The following is a 20,517-nucleotide window of genomic DNA, read 5'->3' on the forward strand; positions in this document are numbered from 1 at the left end:
TGCCCCCACTTGTGACCTCACTCTTGCACTCATGATCTCCTTGTCTAATCTTAATTGCTTCCACACAATACTCCCTTCTGACCCCATATGCCCCGAGACCAGGTACTGCACCCCAGGTCACCCCGTCTAGCTAGACTGCTCCCCCCAAGTACTACTGTCTGCTCAGGTGTCCTACAAAACGCTAAATTCTCACCATGTGCCCCTTCTCTCACACAGACCTGACATAAGATATGCACACCATTGTCTGCACCCCACATCCACTGACTGCTGTTCGTGCCTCTCCAGCGAACTGTTCCCCAGGTACAGACAGTATTCCCCCCCCCCCCCCGAACAGGTCGCCATCTCTGACCGCCCCTCCCGGCGCACAGGTCGCCATCTCTGACCGCCCCTCCCGGCGCACAGGTCGCCATCTCTGACCGCCCCTCCCGGCGCACAGGTCGCCATCTCTGACCGCCCCTCCCGGCGCACAGGTCGCCATCTCTGACCGCCCCTCCCGGCGCACAGGTCGCCATCTCTGACCGCCCCTCCCGGCGCACAGGTCGCCATCTCTGACCGCCCCTCCCGGCGCACAGGTCGCCATCTCTGACCGCCCCTCCCGGCGCACAGGTCGCCATCACTGACCGCCCCCCCCCGGCGCACAGGTCGCCATCTCTGACCGCCCCCCCCGGCGCACAGGTCGCCATCTCTGCACCCCCCCCAGCGCACAGGTCGCCATCTCTGCACCCCCCCAGCGCACAGGTCGCCATCTCTGCACCCCCCCAGCGCACAGGTCGCCATCTCTGCAACCCCCCCAGCGCACAGGTCGCCATCTCTGCAACCCCCCCAGCGCACAGGTCGCCATCTCTGCAACCCCCCCAGCGCACAGGTCGCCATCTCTGCACCCCCCCCAGCGCACAGGTCGCCATCTCTGCACCCCCCAGCGCACAGGTCGCCATCTCTGCACCCCCCCAGCGCACAGGTCGCCATCTCTGCACCCCCCAGCGTACAGGTCGCCATCTGTGCTTGCTACCCATAGCTCTCCCCAAAGTGTGAGTAGCATTGAAGTCACGTGACCACTGACATCACACCTTACTTCCCAGTAAGACCCTCACCAAATATCTGTGCCCTCATGTCCCCAGAATACATCACATGCCCCCTCACAGATTTACACCCCCATAAAGCCTCCCCTGCCCCACAGACCTGCACCCTCATGGCCCCAGAATACACCACATGCCCCCCCCTTACAGATTTATGCCCCTAAAGCCGCCCCCACACACACAGACCTGCACCCTCGTGTCCCCAGAATACACCACATGCTCCCTCAAAGATTTACACCACATAAAGCCTTCCTCCCCAGATCTACCCCTCATGTCCTCCATAATACACCACATGCCCCCTTCTCACAGACTTACACCCCATAAAGCCCCCCCCCCCCTCTCAGATCTGCACCCTCATGGCCCCCACAATACACCTGGATCTATACTAAACCCCCGTAACACCTGCCCGCTCCATATGCTGCACCTGCTCCACACGAAGCTCTGTGTACTGCAGCACATCCTACCTCACTGGGCTGCTTGGTGCTTGCAGGCACACCCAGCACCTCCTCCTTCCACAGCACTTCCCACATTTGGTCATGTGACCACTGATGTCACAGACCTCCTTCTAACAGCTCCACTCTAGCATCTACCCACTAAGCAGCTCATTTCCCTCAGTCCAAGAAAGCAAGCAGCACAGGCGGAGCCCGCGGCCTGACTCCTCCCACACATGTGACCGATCACATGGACGTGACATCACCAAAGGTCCTTCAGCCCAGGAGAATCTAGTAGCTACCAGAGGCATGGCCGTGACGTCACCAAAGGTCCTTTATCCCCCTAGGATCTAGGCTGCCACATCTCCCGTGTCAGCCGGCTGTCGCCCGTGCGTTCCTGGAGCAGCTGTGATCGGTGTGCAGCACCACTTCTGCCGACGCCATGGACTGTGAGACGATGGAGAATGACATTCTGGAGGCGCTGGAAGATTTGGGGTATGAGTGAAGGCTTAACATGTAGACTGGTCACTGTCCATCTGCCTGCACCACGTACAGTGTAATCATTGGGGTTGGGAATCTCCTCGCCTTCCCAGTGGATCTGCAGAACATGATCCAGCCCTGGTCTATTGGGATCACAGCTATAATGCATGTTGTTTTTTATTTTATTTTTATTCTCCCCCAAACCTAGATTTAAAGGGGGTTTCCAGATTTTATGAAAATTTGTCACAGAGCGGGGCCCTGTGTAAAGTAGTTTTTAAAAAAAATAAACTTTCCTTTTAAATGCCCCCATGTGACCGCTACAGCCAATCGCTGGTTTTGCAGTTCACATGAGTGACAGACGCCATGTGAGCACTGCAGGCCCAGATCTTTATTTCTTTTCCAAAGCCCTCTGCTAGATAAAAAAATCCAATGCTGTGTTGTAAAACCATGAGGAATTTTGCCGCCCCCTCATGTCACACACTCACTGACAGACACTGAATGACGTACACATACACTCACTGACAGAACATACATACACTGACAGACACACACACACTGACAGACAGACACACACACACTGACAGACAGACAGACAGACACACACACTGACAGACACACACACTGACAGACAGACACACACACTGACAGACAGACAGACAGACACACACACTGACAGACAGACAGACACACACACTGACAGACAGACACACACACACAGACAGACAGACACACACACTGACAGACAGACACACACACTGACAGACAGACAGACACACACACTGACAGACAGACAGACACACACACACTGACTGACAGACACACACACACTGACTGACAGACACACACTCACTGACTGACAGACACACACTCACTGACTGACAGACACACACACTCACTGACTGACTGACAGACACACACTCACTGACTGACTGACAGACACACACTCACTGACTGACTGACAGACACACACTCACTGACTGACTGACAGACACACACACACTGACTGACAGACACACACACACTGACTGACAGACACACACACACACACTGACTGACAGACACACACACACACTGACTGACAGACACACACACACACTGACTGACAGACACACACACACACACTGACTGACAGACACACACACACTGACTGACAGACACACACACTGACTGACAGACACACACACTGACTGACAGACACACACACTGACTGACAGACACACACACTGACAGAAAGACAGACACACACACAGACAGACAGACACACACACAGACAGACAGACACACACACTGACAGACAGACAGACACACACACTGACAGACAGACAGACACACACACTGACAGACAGACAGACACACACACTGACAGACAGACAGACACACTGACAGACAGACACACACACTGACAGACAGACACACACTCACTGACAGACAGACACACACTCACTGACAGACAGACACACACTCACTCACTGACTGACACACTCACTGACTGACACACTCACTCACTGACTGACACACTCACTGACTGACAGACACACACTCACTGACTGACAGACACACACTCACTGACTGACACACACACTCACTGACTGACACACTCACTGACTGACACACACTCACTGACTGACACACACTGACTGACTGACTGACACACACTGACTGACTGACACACACACACACTGACTGACTGACTGACACACTCACTGACTGACACACTCACTGACTGACTGACACACACACACACACACACTGACTGACAGACACACACACACTGACTGACAGACACACACACACTGACTGACAGACACACACACACTGACAGACAGACAGACACACACACTGACAGACAGACAGACACACACACTGACAGACAGACACACACACTGACAGACAGACACACACACTGACAGACAGACACACACAGACAGACAGACACAGACAGACACACAGACAGACAGACACACACACTGACAGACAGACAGACACACACACTGACAGACAGACACACACACTGACAGACAGACAGACACACACACTGACAGACAGACAGACACTCACTGACAGACAGACACTCACTGACAGACAGACACTCACTGACAGACAGACACACACTGACAGACAGACACACACTCACTGACTGACACACTCACTCACTGACTGACACACTCACTGACTGACAGACACACACACACTCACTGACTGACAGACACACACTCACTGACTGACAGACAGACACACACACACTGACAGACAGACACACACACACTGACAGACAGACAGACAGACACACACACTGACAGACACACACACTGACAGACAGACACACACACTGACTGACTGACTGACACACACACACTGACTGACTGACTGACACACACACACTGACTGACACACACTCACTGACAGACAGACACACACTCACTGACAGACACACTCACTCACTGACACACTCACTCACTGACTGACACACACACTCACTGACTGACACACTCACTGACTGACACACACTGACTGACTGACTGACACACACTGACTGACTGACACACACACACTGACTGACTGACTGACACACACTCACTGACTGACACACTCACTGACTGACTGACACACACACACACACTGACTGACACACTCACTGACTGACAGACACACACTGACTGACTGACAGACACACACACACACACTGACAGACAGACACACACACTGACAGACAGACAGACACACACACTGACAGACAGACAGACACACACACTGACAGACAGACACACACACTGACAGACAGACACACACTGACAGACAGACACAGACAGACAGACACACACACTGACAGACAGACAGACACACACTGACAGACAGACACACACACTGACAGACAGACACACACACTGACAGACAGACAGACACTCACTGACAGACAGACAGACACACACTGACAGACAGACACACACTCACTGACAGACAGACACACACTCACTGATAGACAGACACACACTCACTGACAGACAGACACACACTCACTGACTGACAGACACACACTCACTGACTGACAGACACACACTCACTGACTGACAGACACACACACACTGACTGACACACACTGACTGACTGACTGACACACACACACTGACTGACTGACACACACTGACTGACTGACTGACACACACACACTGACTGACAGACACACACTCACTGACTGACAGACACACACTCACTGACTGACACACACTGACTGACTGACTGACACACACTGACTGACTGACTGACACACACACACTGACTGACTGACTGACACACACACACTGACTGACACACACTCACTGACAGACAGACACACACTCACTGACAGACACACTCACTCACTGACACACTCACTCACTGACTGACACACTCACTCACTGACTGACACACTCACTGACTGACTTACACACACTCACTGACTGACTTACACACACTCACTGACTGACTTACACACACTCACTGACTGACTTACACACACTCACTGACTGACTTACACACACTCACTGACTGACAGACACACACTCACTGACTGACAGACACACACACACTGACTGACACACACTGACTGACACACACACACTGACTGACACACACTCACTGACTGACTGACACACACACACTGACTGACACACACTCACTGACTGACTGACACACACACACTGACTGACAGACACACACACACAGACAGACACACACACTGACAGACAGACACACACACTGACACAGACAGACACACACACTGACAGACAGACAGACACACTGACAGACAGACAGACACACTGACAGACAGACACACACAGACAGACAGACACACTGACAGACAGACACACACAGACAGACAGACACAGACAGACACACACACTGACAGACAGACACACACTCACTGACTGACACACTCACTGACTGACTTACACACTCACTGACTGACAGACACACACTCACTGACTGACACACTCACTGACTGACACACACACACACTGACTGACACACACTCACTGACTGACACACACTCACTGACTGACACACACACACACTGACTGACACACACACTGACTGACTGACACACACACACTGACTGACTGACACACACTCACTGACTGACTGACAGACAAACACTCACTGACTGACTGACACTCACTGACTGACTGACACTCACTGACTGACTGACACTCACTGACTGACTGACACTGACTGACTGACACTCACTGACTGACACACACTGACTGACTGACACTCACTGACTGACACACACACTCTGACTGACACACACACTCTGACTGACACACACTCTGACTGACACACACTCACTCACTGACACACACTCACTGACACACACTCACTGACTGACACACACTCACTGACTGACACACACTCACTGACTGACTGACACTCACTGACTGACACTCACTGACTGACTGACACACACTCACTGACTGACTGACACTCACTGACTGACTGACACTCACTGACTGACTGACACTCACTGACTGACACACACTCACTGACTGACACACACTCACTGACTGACTGACTGACAGACAAACACTCACTGACTGACTGACACACATACACACACTCACTGAATGACGTACACAGAAACTCACTGGCAGACAAACACACAGACACTTACTGACATACACACTCAGACACTCAATGACAGACACACATACATTTACTGACAGAAAGACAGACAGACATACACTCACTCACTGACATAAATACACAGGCAGACACTCACTCAGTCAAACACTTAAACACTCACCTCCCTGGGGTCCAGTGCTGTGCAGCTCCTCAGTCTTCCAGCGCGCCGTTTAGTATGCCGGGGCCGGGCTGGAATTACGCCATATTCCGGCATCACAGAGGGCGCACGAGGGAGGAGTGGGGAGCTGCTAGAACAGCCTCCCTTGCCGCCCGCCTCCTCTCCTCTGGTAATTTACTGGCAGGGCAGGCACCTGCCATCAGGGCAAGCAGATGCCTGCTCTGCCATATTTAAGAAGAACATCCACCTCCTGGCCCCCCTGTATTGGCGCTGGGGGCGGCTCAAGAGCCGCTCGCCCAGGGCTGCAGCCCCAGTCAGGGGGAGCCCACCAGGGCGCCCTAGGCGAACGCGTAGTTCGCCTATATGGTTCCGCCGGCCCTGAATGCTTGACTAGCTCTTCCCTGTTATATTGTCAGATTAGGAATTGCAGCAGAGAGGATTAACCCAGCATTGCCCGGAGAATCCCCTGTCTACCTGTCATGGGGGACACTTATCATGGCCGGCGATTTACACATCTCAGCTGACATCTGATGCGACATGCCTCCTAATATTTGGGTTGCATCAGTGCAGGTCAATGCCCCCTGTGTGTTTAGAAATTATTGTTCACCCCTTCGCCTTCACCCTAAATTTACATGGCACAACTACTCAGCCGAGAGGGATCAGCAAGGTGGCCATACCTCAGACGGTTGTCAGAGAGAACACCTTTCACCTGCGGGCCTCTGCACCCATAGCAGTGTATTGTCCGGTAGGCGCCGCCCCCACTGCTCATTGCCCATGGCGGAGCTGACGGTCCATTGACATTGAAACAGCGCATGAGGAGTGAGCGAGGAAGATGTGCTGCTGTGGGGACATGACAGGCTCTCTTTAGTAGGGAGAGGTGTCAGCTTAGATCCCATAAGAAATCCAGCATGACCATTACTTCTCCCCCCAAATCTGTCATCCAGGGAAGAGTCGGGATACCCCATACACATTAGTCGGCCAGTCCCATCAGGTTTGTGTGTGGTCACCCTTACACCTGATCTCTAGCTGTTGAAAGCTACAACCCCCAGTGTGCTCTAACCACGCATGCTAGGAGTTCTAGTTTTGCAACTGCTGGAGAGTCACCGGTTAGGGCTGACAAAACTTGCCTATTTCTGATAATGAGTTATAGTAAGACTTTTTAGTGGAGCTTCGTGGAAATCATGTCTGATGCCAACTGCAGAAACAACTCCTCTAGCAGACACGTCCGTATACACTGTCATATTACGTTATTGTGTACTTTTCTGCATTCTATTAACCCTATCACTATCCTCCACAGGTACAAAGGATCCTTGATGGATGAGGGAGCCTTGATCCAAGCTGCCGCACAAGGAGCTCTTTCCCCAGAATACACCAAGCTCTGTGCATGGCTTGTATCCGAGCTAAAGTTGTTCTGCAAATTGGAAGAAAATGTAGAAGCCACTAATAGTAAGTGGTAGATAATGTAGATAAATTAGCTTACGTGCTGTATCCAGCCGGTACGTGTCTTTAATGTGGATCTGCTAAATAAAGATCCTGCCATATGTAAGGGCAGTATGGTACAGGGATAGGTCAGTTCTCCAATTGTGCTGTCGGGCTAAGGATACTTTCACACTGGCGCTTTTGTTTTCCGGTATTGAGTTCCGTCACAGGGGCTCAATACCGGAAAAAAACTGATTCTTTTTATCCTAATGCATTCTGAATGGAGGTCTTGTTGTAAAAAAAATATAGGGTCTTGTTGTGTGGAAGATTATGCGATGCCTTCTGTTCATAGGCGTGCCACTTATCACAACTCGTCACGAACTAAGGTGCAAAATCCTTGAACACAGAGACCTTGGTTTATTACTCTGGCAGATTGTTACTCGCCTAGGCCGAGATGTCGCCTCTGTTCAAGGTTGCATGTCCCGTTGGCTGGAGGAGCAATGACAAACTGGAATGAAGCAAGAGGCGCACAGCGGTGAACTACTGCACGGATGGATCATCTGAGTAGAAGAATGGCGCATATTGATCCATTCTGTACTGCAAGTGAAATTGGACATCACAATCCAAGCCTAGGGCGGCAAATAGTGTCTACAAAAAAGGTTTTAGGTACTCTAACAGCTCAGCGTTACGGCTTGTGGAGCTAGGGGCACGGTCATTTTTTCCAAAGTGTCCCAGGAGCCATTTTTCCACAGGACAACACCAGGCTGCATGTTGCTCCTGCCACTTTGAGCCTTAACATGCCACCATGGCCTGCAGCATCTCCGGATTTGTCTCCCATCGAGCACATCTGGGATGTCATTAGTCGTCAATTGCAAAGGATGCTGCCAACAGATAAATGCCCAATTGCATTCAGTGTGGCAGAACGTTCCCCAGACAAACATTAATAACCTCACTGATAACATGCCAAGTCGTGTAAGTGCGTGCATTTCTGCGTGTGACGCTCATACTTGATATTGAGTACATCAAGATTTTTGAATGTTTTATTTTTTTTTTTGTTATTTTTGTAATTTGCATATCATTAATGGGGTTTTGCAGTTTTTTTAAACTGATGATCTATCCACTGGATAGATCATCAGCATCTGATCGGCGGGGGTCCGACACCCGGGACCCCTGCCGATCGGCTGTTTGAGAAGGCAGCGGCGCTGGCAGTAGTGCCGCGGCCTTCTCGCCGTTTACCGCAGGCCCAGTGACGTCACGACTAGCATCAACTGGCCTGGGCGCGGCTAAGCTCCATTCAAGTGAACAGAGCTTAGCCCCGCCCAGGCCAGTGATACTAGTTGTGAATTCACTGGGCCAGCGGTAAACAGTGAGAAGGCCGGGGCACTACTGCCAGCGCTGCTGCCTTCTCAAACAGCCGATTGGCGGGGGTCCCGGGTGTCGGACCCCCGCCGATCAGATGATGATGATGATGAAGATCATCAGTTTAAAAAAACTGCAGAAAACCTTTTTAAATATCTACCGATTCTATGGTTTCCATAATTTCATGACTTTATGACTTTTTCTTCTTGGTCTTGCAATTTCAATGTTGAGGGGTGTAGGAGCAGACAAAGAGAAAAGCAGACTCCTAGTGGTATGTCCAGTGGATTCATGAAAATAATGCCCCCTCAGCAGTAACCGGCTGCTCTGCATCAGTGTCTACATACTGCCTGTCAGTGGGCACTAAGCCAGGCATTGCTCTCCTCATAGATACCTCAGTGATTTCCAGTCTGTGAAGGCCCCGTTTACATTGTACAACTGTTTGTTCCCCATCATTGCCCTCTCATCTGATCTTAATTTACATGCACCAATCATCCCCTCTGTATGGAGATGAACAATCATTACTACGATTATTCATGCCTATACAGATTCATTATATGTCGGCAGAACATCCCTGTTTGATTTCATGTCACAAATAAATGTTCAGGTGACCCAACAAACAAGCCCAATGGTCGTTTCTCGGGTCGCCCAGTAGCAAATCTCCCTGTGTAAAGAAAGAAGTGATTGGCGGCACATTTCCTGGGAAGAGGTGCGTGGATTTGCCTCACTGAGCGTAAAGTACTTTTTAATTCAGTTCTTCTTATTGTGTTTTATGTGCTTTCACTGCAGGCCCTGCCGAAGCAGAAGGGTTTCAGTTAGAGATGAGCGGTCTGTTAACGGAGATGATCTGCCCGTATGTGTCTTTGACATCTGGAGATGTCAACAAACGCCTCCTTGATAAGCAGAACTGTCTACTCCTACTAAGTAAGTGATCTACTGGTGACTATTTTGATGCTTAGCGGGATTCTGTCAGCAGTTTTGACCCTTCGAGACTGCTGACCGCGCTAGATAGATGTACCTTGTAGATGGTTTTAGCACTGACCGAGAAGGTAAACCTGTATGAGGTGCCCCCCGCTCCAATGGTGATACATAACACTGTGTTGCCCTCCACTCTCTGTACTAGGGCTCATGCACACAAACGTATTTTCTTTCCGTGTCCGTTCCGTATGCAGATCCATTCATTTCAATGGGTCCGCAAAAAAAACGGAAGTTACTCTGCGTGCATTACGTTTCCGTATGTCCATATTTACATTCTGCAAAAAAAATAGAACATCTCCTACAGGGCTCCAGATGGCGACCAAAATGGTTGCCAATGCGACTTAGAATTTACAAATGGCGACAAGACTTTTTAGTCTTGTCGCCATTTGCGACTAGACCCGCCGCCGCAGCTCTTAATACAGCGGCGGGCACAGGAGATGATAGTTCTCTGCCCCACTGCCGATGTTCTTCTCAGCAGCGCAGTGGAGAAGGAGTCTCTCCCTCCCCCTGTGCTGCCGCCACCAATAGGAAGAGAGACAGGAGGAGGAGGGGAGGGGCTGTTTATTATACTGGGGGGGGGGTAACTGACCAATGAAGATAACTGACCTGTTAATACAAATACAGGAGGCGGGTGCCGGAATCAAATAGCCGGCACCCGACCTCTATGACAGGGAGCTGCGATCAGCGGCAGTTAACCCTTCAGGTGCGGCACCCGCCTCCTGTATTTATATTAACAGGTCAGTTATCTTCATTGGTGGCGCAGTGCCCCCCCAACACCCCAGTATAATAAACAGCAGTTTTTCACGCAACGCAGGCCCCATAGAAGTTAATGGGGCTGCGTGAAAATCGCAAGCAAGTGCGGATGCGGTGCGATTTTCACGCATGGTTGCTAGGATGAAAGTCTATTCACTGTATTATTTTCCCTTATAACATGGTTATAAGGGAAAATAATAGTATTATTTAATACAGAATGCATAGTAGAAAGTCAATTGAGGGTTAAAAAATAAAAAAAAATTAACTCGCCTCCTCCAATTGATCGCGCAGCTGCCGGTCTCCTGTTCTTTCTTCAGGACCTGTGGTGACATCACTGAGCTCATCACATGGTCCATTACCATGGTGATGGATCATGTGATGAACACAGTGATGTCACCACAGGTCCTTTGACAGGTCCTGAAGAAAGAACAGGAGACCGGCAGCTACGCGATCAATTGGAGGAGGTGAGTTAATATTTTTTTTTTATTTTTTAACCCTCAATTGACCTTCTACTATGCACTCTGTATTAAAGAATGATATTATTTTCCCTTATAACCATGTTATAAGGGAAAATAATACAGTGAATAGACTTTCATCCTAGCAACCATGCGTGAAAATCGCACCGCATCCTCACTTGCTTGCGGATACTTGCGATTTTCACGCAGCCCCATTAACTTTTATGGGGCCTGCGTTGCGTGAAAAACGCACAATATAGAGCATGCTGCGATTTTCAAGCAACGCACAAGTGATGCGTGAAAATCACCGCTCATGTGCACAATCCCATAGAAGTGAATGGGTCCGGATTCAGTGCGGGTGCAATACTTTCACCTCACGCATCGCACCCGCGCAGAAATCTCGCCCATGTGAAAGGGGCCTAAGGGTGAATAGGACAAGGGTTCCAGCCTATGGGGGCTAATAGTAAGTAAAAAAAAAAAAAACACTAAGGCTATTTTCACACTTGCGGCAGTGTGATCCAGCGGGCAGTTCCGTCGATCTGGATGTGACTGAAAGCATTTGTGAGACGCATCCGGATGCGGATCCATCTCACAAATGCATTGCAAGGACGGATCCGTCTCTCCGCTTGTCATGTGGACAGACGGATTCGTCTTGTATCTTTTTACACATTTTTACCGGTCTGCGGTGCCCAGGAACGCCCCTCTGAAGTGCCGTGCCTGCCTAAATTTGAATACTAATAACTCCTCCAAGTTCGCCTAAATCGGCGAGGCTAAGTGCTCCCCCCCCCAGCGCCGCGCTCTGCGGCAAACACCCCTGATCCTCCTCTCGCCTGCAACCAAAATCCTGCGCAGGCGCAATGCCGGCGATTGCCTGCGCGATGATAGGACGACTGAGGGCAACAGCTTCAACAGCGTCACTGGGCATGCGCCGATCCCAGTGACGTGTTCGCTGTTTCCTCAGCCAGCTAAATCGCCGTCACTGCGCCTGCGCGGGATTTCGGTTGCAGACGAGAGGAGGATCGGGGGTGTTTGCCGCAGAGCACTTAGCCTCGCCTCTGGGAGGCGATTTAGGCGAACTTGGAGGAGTTATTAGTTTTCCAATTTAGGCGGGCACGGCACTTCAGAGGGGCGTTCCTGGGCACCGTGGACAAAGAATAACGCCCCTCTGGGCTCCTTACAGCTTCATTTGAATATCATAAAAAGCGTTTTTTTGAAGAAATGACAAGACTCACAATAAAAAGAACAAGACATATGGATATAAGGTACTTTATACACATGGACTCATGAAATTTTTTTTTTTGCTAATATGCTAGTGACAGATTCCCTTTAAAGGGTTTGTTCTAAATGGAGCCCCCCTTTTCATATGGCAGTTAGGGTATATGGGCACAATTGAGATGCCCTTTGCTCTGGAACCACCCCCACCCACCCCTAATAGCCACTCCAAAGAGCAGACTCGGTGCAAGACTGCCCATACGTTTATTGTAATCCTACACACATTACCCTGAAGTGTGCGGACATGGGCGTCTACAGATTCCCCTGCTGATATTTACTGGGATTAGCTGTTTTTCCCCATACACAATATGACAGTAACATGCGCTGTATATATTGTTATAACACCTTGTGACTACTAAGGCAAATACGTAATCACAGCTAAGACGATATCCCGTCAGAGGGAGAATAAACACGGATGTTATGTATAAATTGTATAATCACAGGGTGCCCTGGACTGCCCCTATCCGAAAAAATATTTTTTTATTATTTTCTGTACCTAGACTAGGTCATTACTAATTGGGCCTTGACTAGACCCAGCCCAATTTATCCCCGGATAGGGGCAGTCCAGGGCATTGCAGGAGGTTCCTGAACACGGGATCGTCCCTATCGGGGCGGCCATTCCATTTTGTAGGCAGGAATAAATATCTTAGGGCCATACTTAGGGACAGGCCCAAATAAGAAGCCATTATCCTGCCTAGAACACAGTGTTCTTTAGGAATCTCACTGAGAAACAGAAATAATTCTTCAGAGCGCAATAACTGCACTTCCACTCATGAAGTGTCGATTTTTCTTTTTGTGTTTGTCTTTATGGGAGTTTGTTATTTTAGACGTATTCTACAATAAAGGCTACGTTTTATGGCAGGTGGTATCCTGTGATTATACTAAGGCAAATACGTTGAGGTTGAGATAGAAATAGTATGAAAAATTTCTAACCTATGAGTGTGATCCTGACTCTCCACAGCATATTTGATATCAGAACTTGAAGCTGCAAGAATGTTGTGTGTAAATATACCGGCCAAAAAAGAGCAAGATGGCGGCAGTGATGTATTCAAGGAACTGAAGTCTATATGCATGACCCTGGGCATGTCCAAACCTCCAGCCAATATAACTATGTTCCAGTTTTTCAGTGGAATTGAGAAAAAAGTAAGTTCTACTCAACCATGAAAGTTTTCTTGGAAAGTCCTGCAGAGGTTTTGTAGTTTGCAATGCGTCCGAATCCACACTAGTCCCAATAAGTGGGGTGAATTGACATGTTAACTCAAAATTGGTGTCACGTTCTTAGGCCTCATGCACACGACCGTTCCGTTTTTTGCGGAATAGGACATGTTGTATTTTTTTTTGCGGGGCTACGGAACTCTGTGTGCTGTCCGCATCTTTTGCGGCCCCATTGAAGTTAATGGGTCCACATCCGAGCCGCGAAAACTGCGGCTCGGATGCGGACCAAAACAACGGTCGCGTGCATGAGGCCTAATGCTGTTGATTCCAGGGCCCGGTATGAAACTCACCATGCAGTCGTGGTCTGATTAGACACCGGCTCTTGCCACAAGAAGGCGTAAAAGTGCTTCCCCTCTGCCCTATCAAAAAAGCTCTCAGAGGCCACTTTTGGGTTGTGTACCTCTTGGTGGGAGATTACTGCTAGACATGCCTGTACGCACATTCAAAGACATTTTGCCCACCTGACAGACTTTGAGAGGGGGCGCATCATTGGACTGAGAGAAGCAGAATGGTTATTTCCACAAATTGTGGCGAGAACTGTAACCCTGCCTTTGGTTTGAGCAACAAACTGCCCCAACTGCTTTTGTGATAATCTTGGGGGACCCAACGCATACGACAGTCAGTCACCCCTAGTAGTGATACAAGTAGTCAGCAAGGGTTTCCAAAGAATGTCTCTACCAGATTGCAACACTTCCTTGCCCTGCCCGGTCACCAAATGTATCACCAATCGTGTGCAGGATCTACAGGCCCAGCTGTAACATCTGTGGGCAAATGTCCTGCAGGATACCATACAGAACCTGGATGCCTCCATGCCCAACCGTATCTCATCTTGTATCCAGGCTAGAGATGGCTCAACAGGGTACCTAGAGCCTTCTTTCAATAAACCTATCCTTTCGCTCTAATATTGTTATTACTTACATAAATCATCATTACATTCAAACGTATAAAGTTTCATTTAATTCCAAAAACTCCTTCTTGGTGCATTATTTATAGATTTATTTTTGTCAGTGAGTGTATGTATGTATGTATATATAGTTATTAATTTCTCCAAATGTTTTATCTTGCCCATTTTTTTCCTAGTTAAAAGAAACTTTAGCAAAAGTGCCACCTAGTCACCTAGGAAAGCCTCTACTGGGCAAGACCTTGGGGCCATCTCACTGGGTGAGTAGTTCTCAGTTTACCTATTCAAATGTTATATTTCCATTTGTATTGTTGACACTGTATTAAAAAAATAAGTTCTAGAGAAATTGCATTTTTTGACTTTCAATTTCCACAAGAAAAACACATTTCCTGAAAAGGCATCTAAAGGAGGGAGAATGCTTAAAATGGAAGAATGTTTGACTTCTAAACATATTTTAAACGCTCCCTTACTGCCCTTCACGGGGTACCTGACAGTAACTGGGGCGGCTTGTAAACTGAGTAGATTAGGATAGGTCAGTGGTGGCTAATCTTTTAGACACCGAGTGCCCAAACTGCAACCCAAAACCCACTTATTTAATCACAAAGTACCAACTCGGCAATGTAACCCGGAATACTACAGTCCAATATGGTGTATCTTCCATTTACGTTATCATTCATCTATAACAGCCTGCCTACATTCAGTGCGCTGCCTGTTGCGTTCATAGTGCGCCCTGCGCTGATGAATGACAGGAAGAGTCTAAGGCAGGCATCCTCAAACTGCGGCCCTCCAGCTGTTGCAAAACTACAACTCCCAGCATGCCCGAACAGCCTACAGGTATCAGCCTACAGCAGGGCATTGTGGGAGTTGTCGTTTTGCAACAGCTGGAGGGCCGCAGTTTAAGAATGCCTGGTCTAAGGCATATTAGTACACCAAAATAGTAGATCGAGTCCAGCTCACCTGCTTAAGGCATTCTGTCACAATGAACTCCTAGTGCGCGGAAAAGGTAAGACCTTGGGAAACTTGGCTAATAGAAAAGATCCAGCACCAAGGAAATGTAAAGCTGTGCGTTCCTTTATTACAGTGGTAAAATTCATGCAGCAAATCAACGACATCCATCTGTTAAGTCAACGCGTTTCAAGCAAAACTGTTCTTAATCATGACTTGTGGGATTTATCTCCATAGCTGGGTTTATAAAGGAAATTTCTGTTGAGGTTCCTCCCCTAAATGGTTTACATTTTCCTTGGTGCTGGATCTTTTCTGTTAGCCATATTGGTACACCATAGACTTTTTCCAGTGTGCACGTGCCTACAGAGAGGGCTCCGAGTGCACCCTCTGGCACCCGTGCCATAGGTTCACCGCCACTGGGACAGGTCATCAGTATCAGGTCGGTCGGAGACCAGTTCCCTGCATGTTGCACACTGAACCGGCTGTGGAGCAGCACAGCTTCATACACTGGATGGTGGGTTTGAATGTTACTTCAGCACTTATTACATTCAGTAAAATCTAGGTCATCGATATTAGGCCACTTTCACACAGTCCGTGTTTGATCAGTGATTGTGAGCCAAACCCAGGAGTGGAGCCTCCACAGTAGGGCTGAAACAATTACTTGATTTAATCAAGTAATTCGACACAAAAAAATCATTTATGCAAATTTTTTGCATCGAGGATTCGTTTGTGTCATGTGACCACGGAGCGGGAGTGAAGCGCTTGCTATTATTTACCGCTCCATGGTCACCCGCCGGCCTGCACTGCGCTGCACTTTCTTCCTGACACATCGTCAGGACGTCTGTGCAGCGCGCAGAGAAGAAGATGGAGGAACTGTGGAGCCCCTACAGGAAAAGTAAGTACTGTCGCTGGGGACATGGCTAGGAGGGGGAGATGGGGGCAGTTGGTGGCTCAAGCTGGTAACACTGGGGGGCAGTTGGGGGCGCAAGCTGGTGGCACTGGGGGGCAATTGGTGGCACCTGGGGGCAACCTGGTGGCAGTTAGCACTAGGGGGCATGCTAGTGGCACTGGGGTGGCAGCTGGTGGCACTAGGGGGGCAGCTGATGGCACTGAGGTGAGGAAGAGCTAAAGGCACTGGGGGAAACGGAGCTGATGGCACTGGGGGGAACTGATGCACTTGGGCTGATCGCACAGGGGGGAAGGGTGTTGGGGACTGATGGAAGGGGGTCTGATGAGTTTTTATAAAGGAAAACAGTCTATTAATTCATGTTTTCTTATTAGATTACTCGATTAATCGTAAAAAATAATCGATAGAATACTCGATTTCTAAAATAATCGTTTACTGCAGCCCTACTCCACAGACATAAGGTATAAGGGAAAGAACTGCACCTGTTCTGTGTTTTTGATCCGCACCCAGTTTGGGCTCACAATCACTGATGGAAATAACAGATTAAACACTGTTAGGGGTTATCCTATGACTAATGTAAAAAATTAAATCAGACATCATATACTACATGACGACCTCTTTCTAACAAAGCTAGAACCAGCCCTGTATCTCACATGGATCCAGAGATCTCCACATTCATTGCTCTGCTGGATTTATATCAAGCTGACAGCTCAGGGGAGTGTCTTTTCTGCTGGCGCTAAGGGGGCGTGTCCATTCTCTCCCTATCGCGGCTCAGGAGACAGTTGAAGGATGAAACTGAGCATGGGCGACCTTCTCAGTGAGCAGGTCAAAGAAATAAGAAAAAGAACAAACAGCAGGTGGCGCTATACAGATACGTTTTATTGAATAACTCAGTGACTATGCCAAATTTTTAATTACATGCAATTACAAAAGAATTCAGATCCATGTGCTGGTTTGAAAACTGTAGAATATTTTTTGTGGGGCAACCCCTTTAAGGGCCCTTTACATTGGCCGACAATTGAAAAGATCACCGCTAACCAGCGTTACTAATAACACTTAATTATGCTCTTCCATTGGGTAATTGTATTTTTTGTGCAGCACAAAATATCATTGTTCCCCAGTGGTGGATTGTGCCGTGTAAATACGATCTGCTGCCAGGAAACAACGACCACCCAATTATTACCGGACAGAAATAAATCACGAAAATATTGACTCACAACATGGAGCCACCAATATCACCCAAAAATTGAACCACAATCTTCACGAAGTGAAAATCGAAAAAACTTTATTGACAATGTATAATAAGTACATGCATAGTAACAAGAGGCAGCACAAAGGTGGAACACAAGGATGAGGAAAAGGACCCAAGAGGGGGCCGCGAGGTCAGCACACCAAAAACAGGGAAAAGGATAATGCAAATGAAAAGCACCAAGACGCCTGTAAGCAGTAAGCCCCGGGCAAAAGCTGCAACAGAGGCAAATATGAGGGCAAAAGCTTGGTGGTTAGAAAAAAATATTCATACCCTGGATGGTGTGTCGCTCTCTCAGCTGCCTCCTTACCCAACGCTGTTTCGCCAGTAACCTGGCTTCTTCCGGGGAATCAAACGAGACAGTATGGAGAGGAGTGATGGCATTAGCGATCACTCCTCCCCATACTCTGGAGGAGTCATGTATCGGTCTCCTCCGCTAGCGATCAGCATATTGTCGGGAAGGAGAGCTTCCTTGCCGACAATCTGCTAAATTGTCGTCCCTTATATAGGGACCATTACAGTCTGGGAAAAACTTTTTAGGGGCCATTCACACGTCCGCAACTGTTTTGCGGTCTGCTAATTGCGGATCCACAAAACACGGATACCGGGCATGTGCATTTTGCGACCGGCACTATAATAGAAATGCCTTTTCTTGTCCGTGACTGCGGACAAGAATAGGATATGTTCTATTTTTTTGCAGGGCCGTGGAACAGAAGTGAGGATGCGGACAGCACACTTTGCGGACGTGTGAATGGACCCTTAAAGTAATCTGTTACAGTGGAAAACTCCTGTAACTAACTTAAAGCATCCATCAGATGTTTCAAGAAAAACTGACCATTGGGGTGAACCTGCGCTTGCTCAGTGGCACCGCAACGCGCCCTGCTTGTTAATTTAGCACCCTGACTGGTTAAATTGGATCAGTGGCTACATACATGGTATCTAAGGTTGTGAACCTGTGGTCTTCTCTGTCCATTCCATTAAGGGTAAATGCACACGTTCAGGATTTATGTGCGAAAAATCCGCACTGCAATCCGCAGGTGTTCGCAGGGAAATCCCGTGCGGACAATCCGCATCAATTGGTGCGGATTTTACTCTCCCCATTGGAGTTAATGGAGAAAAAACGGTCAGAAAAAATAAAATAAATTGACATGCAGCGGATTTTAAAATCCGGACGGAAAAAATCTGTACTGTGTACATGAGAATTTCAAATTCTCATAGAATACAATGTACATGACCCATGGTGCGGATTTTCCACACGCAATCCTAATCATGTGCCTTTGGTACCAGAACAGAAGGGTTTTATGCATGATGAGGCGTGCTGTGTGGATGCTATATTGCAGACCATGACTGGCAGTAGGATCACTACCACTACTTTACCAGGCTTGGATCGTGTTTTCAAAAATAAAATAATTTCTGCTTGATATGTAAATTTCCCCCGAGACATAATTGTTTCCGGGGAAATGACTGTAGGTGCAAAAGACGTTGCTGTTATTTTCTGGCTTTGTCTGACCAGCACTTATTGCTGGTAAATGTAAGAATGTGAAGACTTCAAGTGTCATCCCCTTCTACACAGTGCGTCCGTCTTCCAGTGCTTTTCTCATGGTTCGTCAGCCTTGTGACCAGTAATGTCTGTGACTTCAGTTATGTAAGAGCGGTCTTCTCTTAGCCACTAGCCCATTGTCGGGGTGAATTTGGAGTGCACAATTCTAGCCCTGGGAATAAACAGAAGAAGCATTTCTGTGTGCTGTTAGTAAATGGCCGAAAGTGGAATGTTTAGTTTTTGGTTAAATTAATATTATAACCTCATTGAGAGAAAAGTGTTACAAAACCCTGTACAGGTTAGTATTAGAGGGGTTATCTGGATAGCAAAATCCATTTTCCAATACTCTACTTGGGTATAGAAGGTGTCACTCATTCAGGACCTCCAGCAATTAGCCGGCGTTAAAACGGTCAAAATATTAACCACATTAGTGGGGTCTGACTCCCAGCATTTGGACGAGCACTCGGCCTCGTTGTTTACGCGGTACGCTTTCTAATTAGTTGCGGCTGTTCAAGGTGGTGTAGCTTTGTCCCATGTGTGGTAATGGAGCAAACCTTAGATGGTGTGCACCAGTGAAGAAGCTGCAGTGCTCGCCCAAGTGCCATGACTCCTACAAGGTGATAACTGGGGTGCCGAGAGTCAGACTCCTAACTATCTGATATTGACGTTGTAACGGATCTACTGGCACCCCGACCGGGTACCTCCATTGATAGTGCTCCTAGTGCTTTCCGAGGACTCCAAGCACTCCACTTGACATTGTACG

At 48.5% G+C, this 20,517-nt stretch overlaps 1 protein-coding gene across 1 annotated transcript in view; it reads left to right on the forward strand.

Annotated features, from left to right (window-relative positions):
- The first annotated feature begins 1,825 nt into the window (after positions 1–1,825).
- Positions 1,826–20,517, forward strand: part of FAM98A (family with sequence similarity 98 member A) — a 38,674-nt gene continuing 19,982 nt past the window's right edge. The window contains exons 1-5 of the mRNA XM_040429547.1: positions 1,826–2,002; positions 8,062–8,210; positions 10,329–10,463; positions 13,959–14,140; positions 15,293–15,373. Coding sequence (XP_040285481.1) covers positions 1,950–2,002; positions 8,062–8,210; positions 10,329–10,463; positions 13,959–14,140; positions 15,293–15,373 — 600 coding nt within the window. The 5' untranslated portion in view covers positions 1,826–1,949. The remainder of the gene's footprint in view (positions 2,003–8,061; positions 8,211–10,328; positions 10,464–13,958; positions 14,141–15,292; positions 15,374–20,517) is intronic.

This window comes from Bufo bufo, chromosome 4 (assembly GCF_905171765.1).
Source record: "Bufo bufo chromosome 4, aBufBuf1.1, whole genome shotgun sequence".
In the NCBI taxonomy this organism is placed as follows: Eukaryota; Metazoa; Chordata; class Amphibia; order Anura; family Bufonidae; genus Bufo; species Bufo bufo.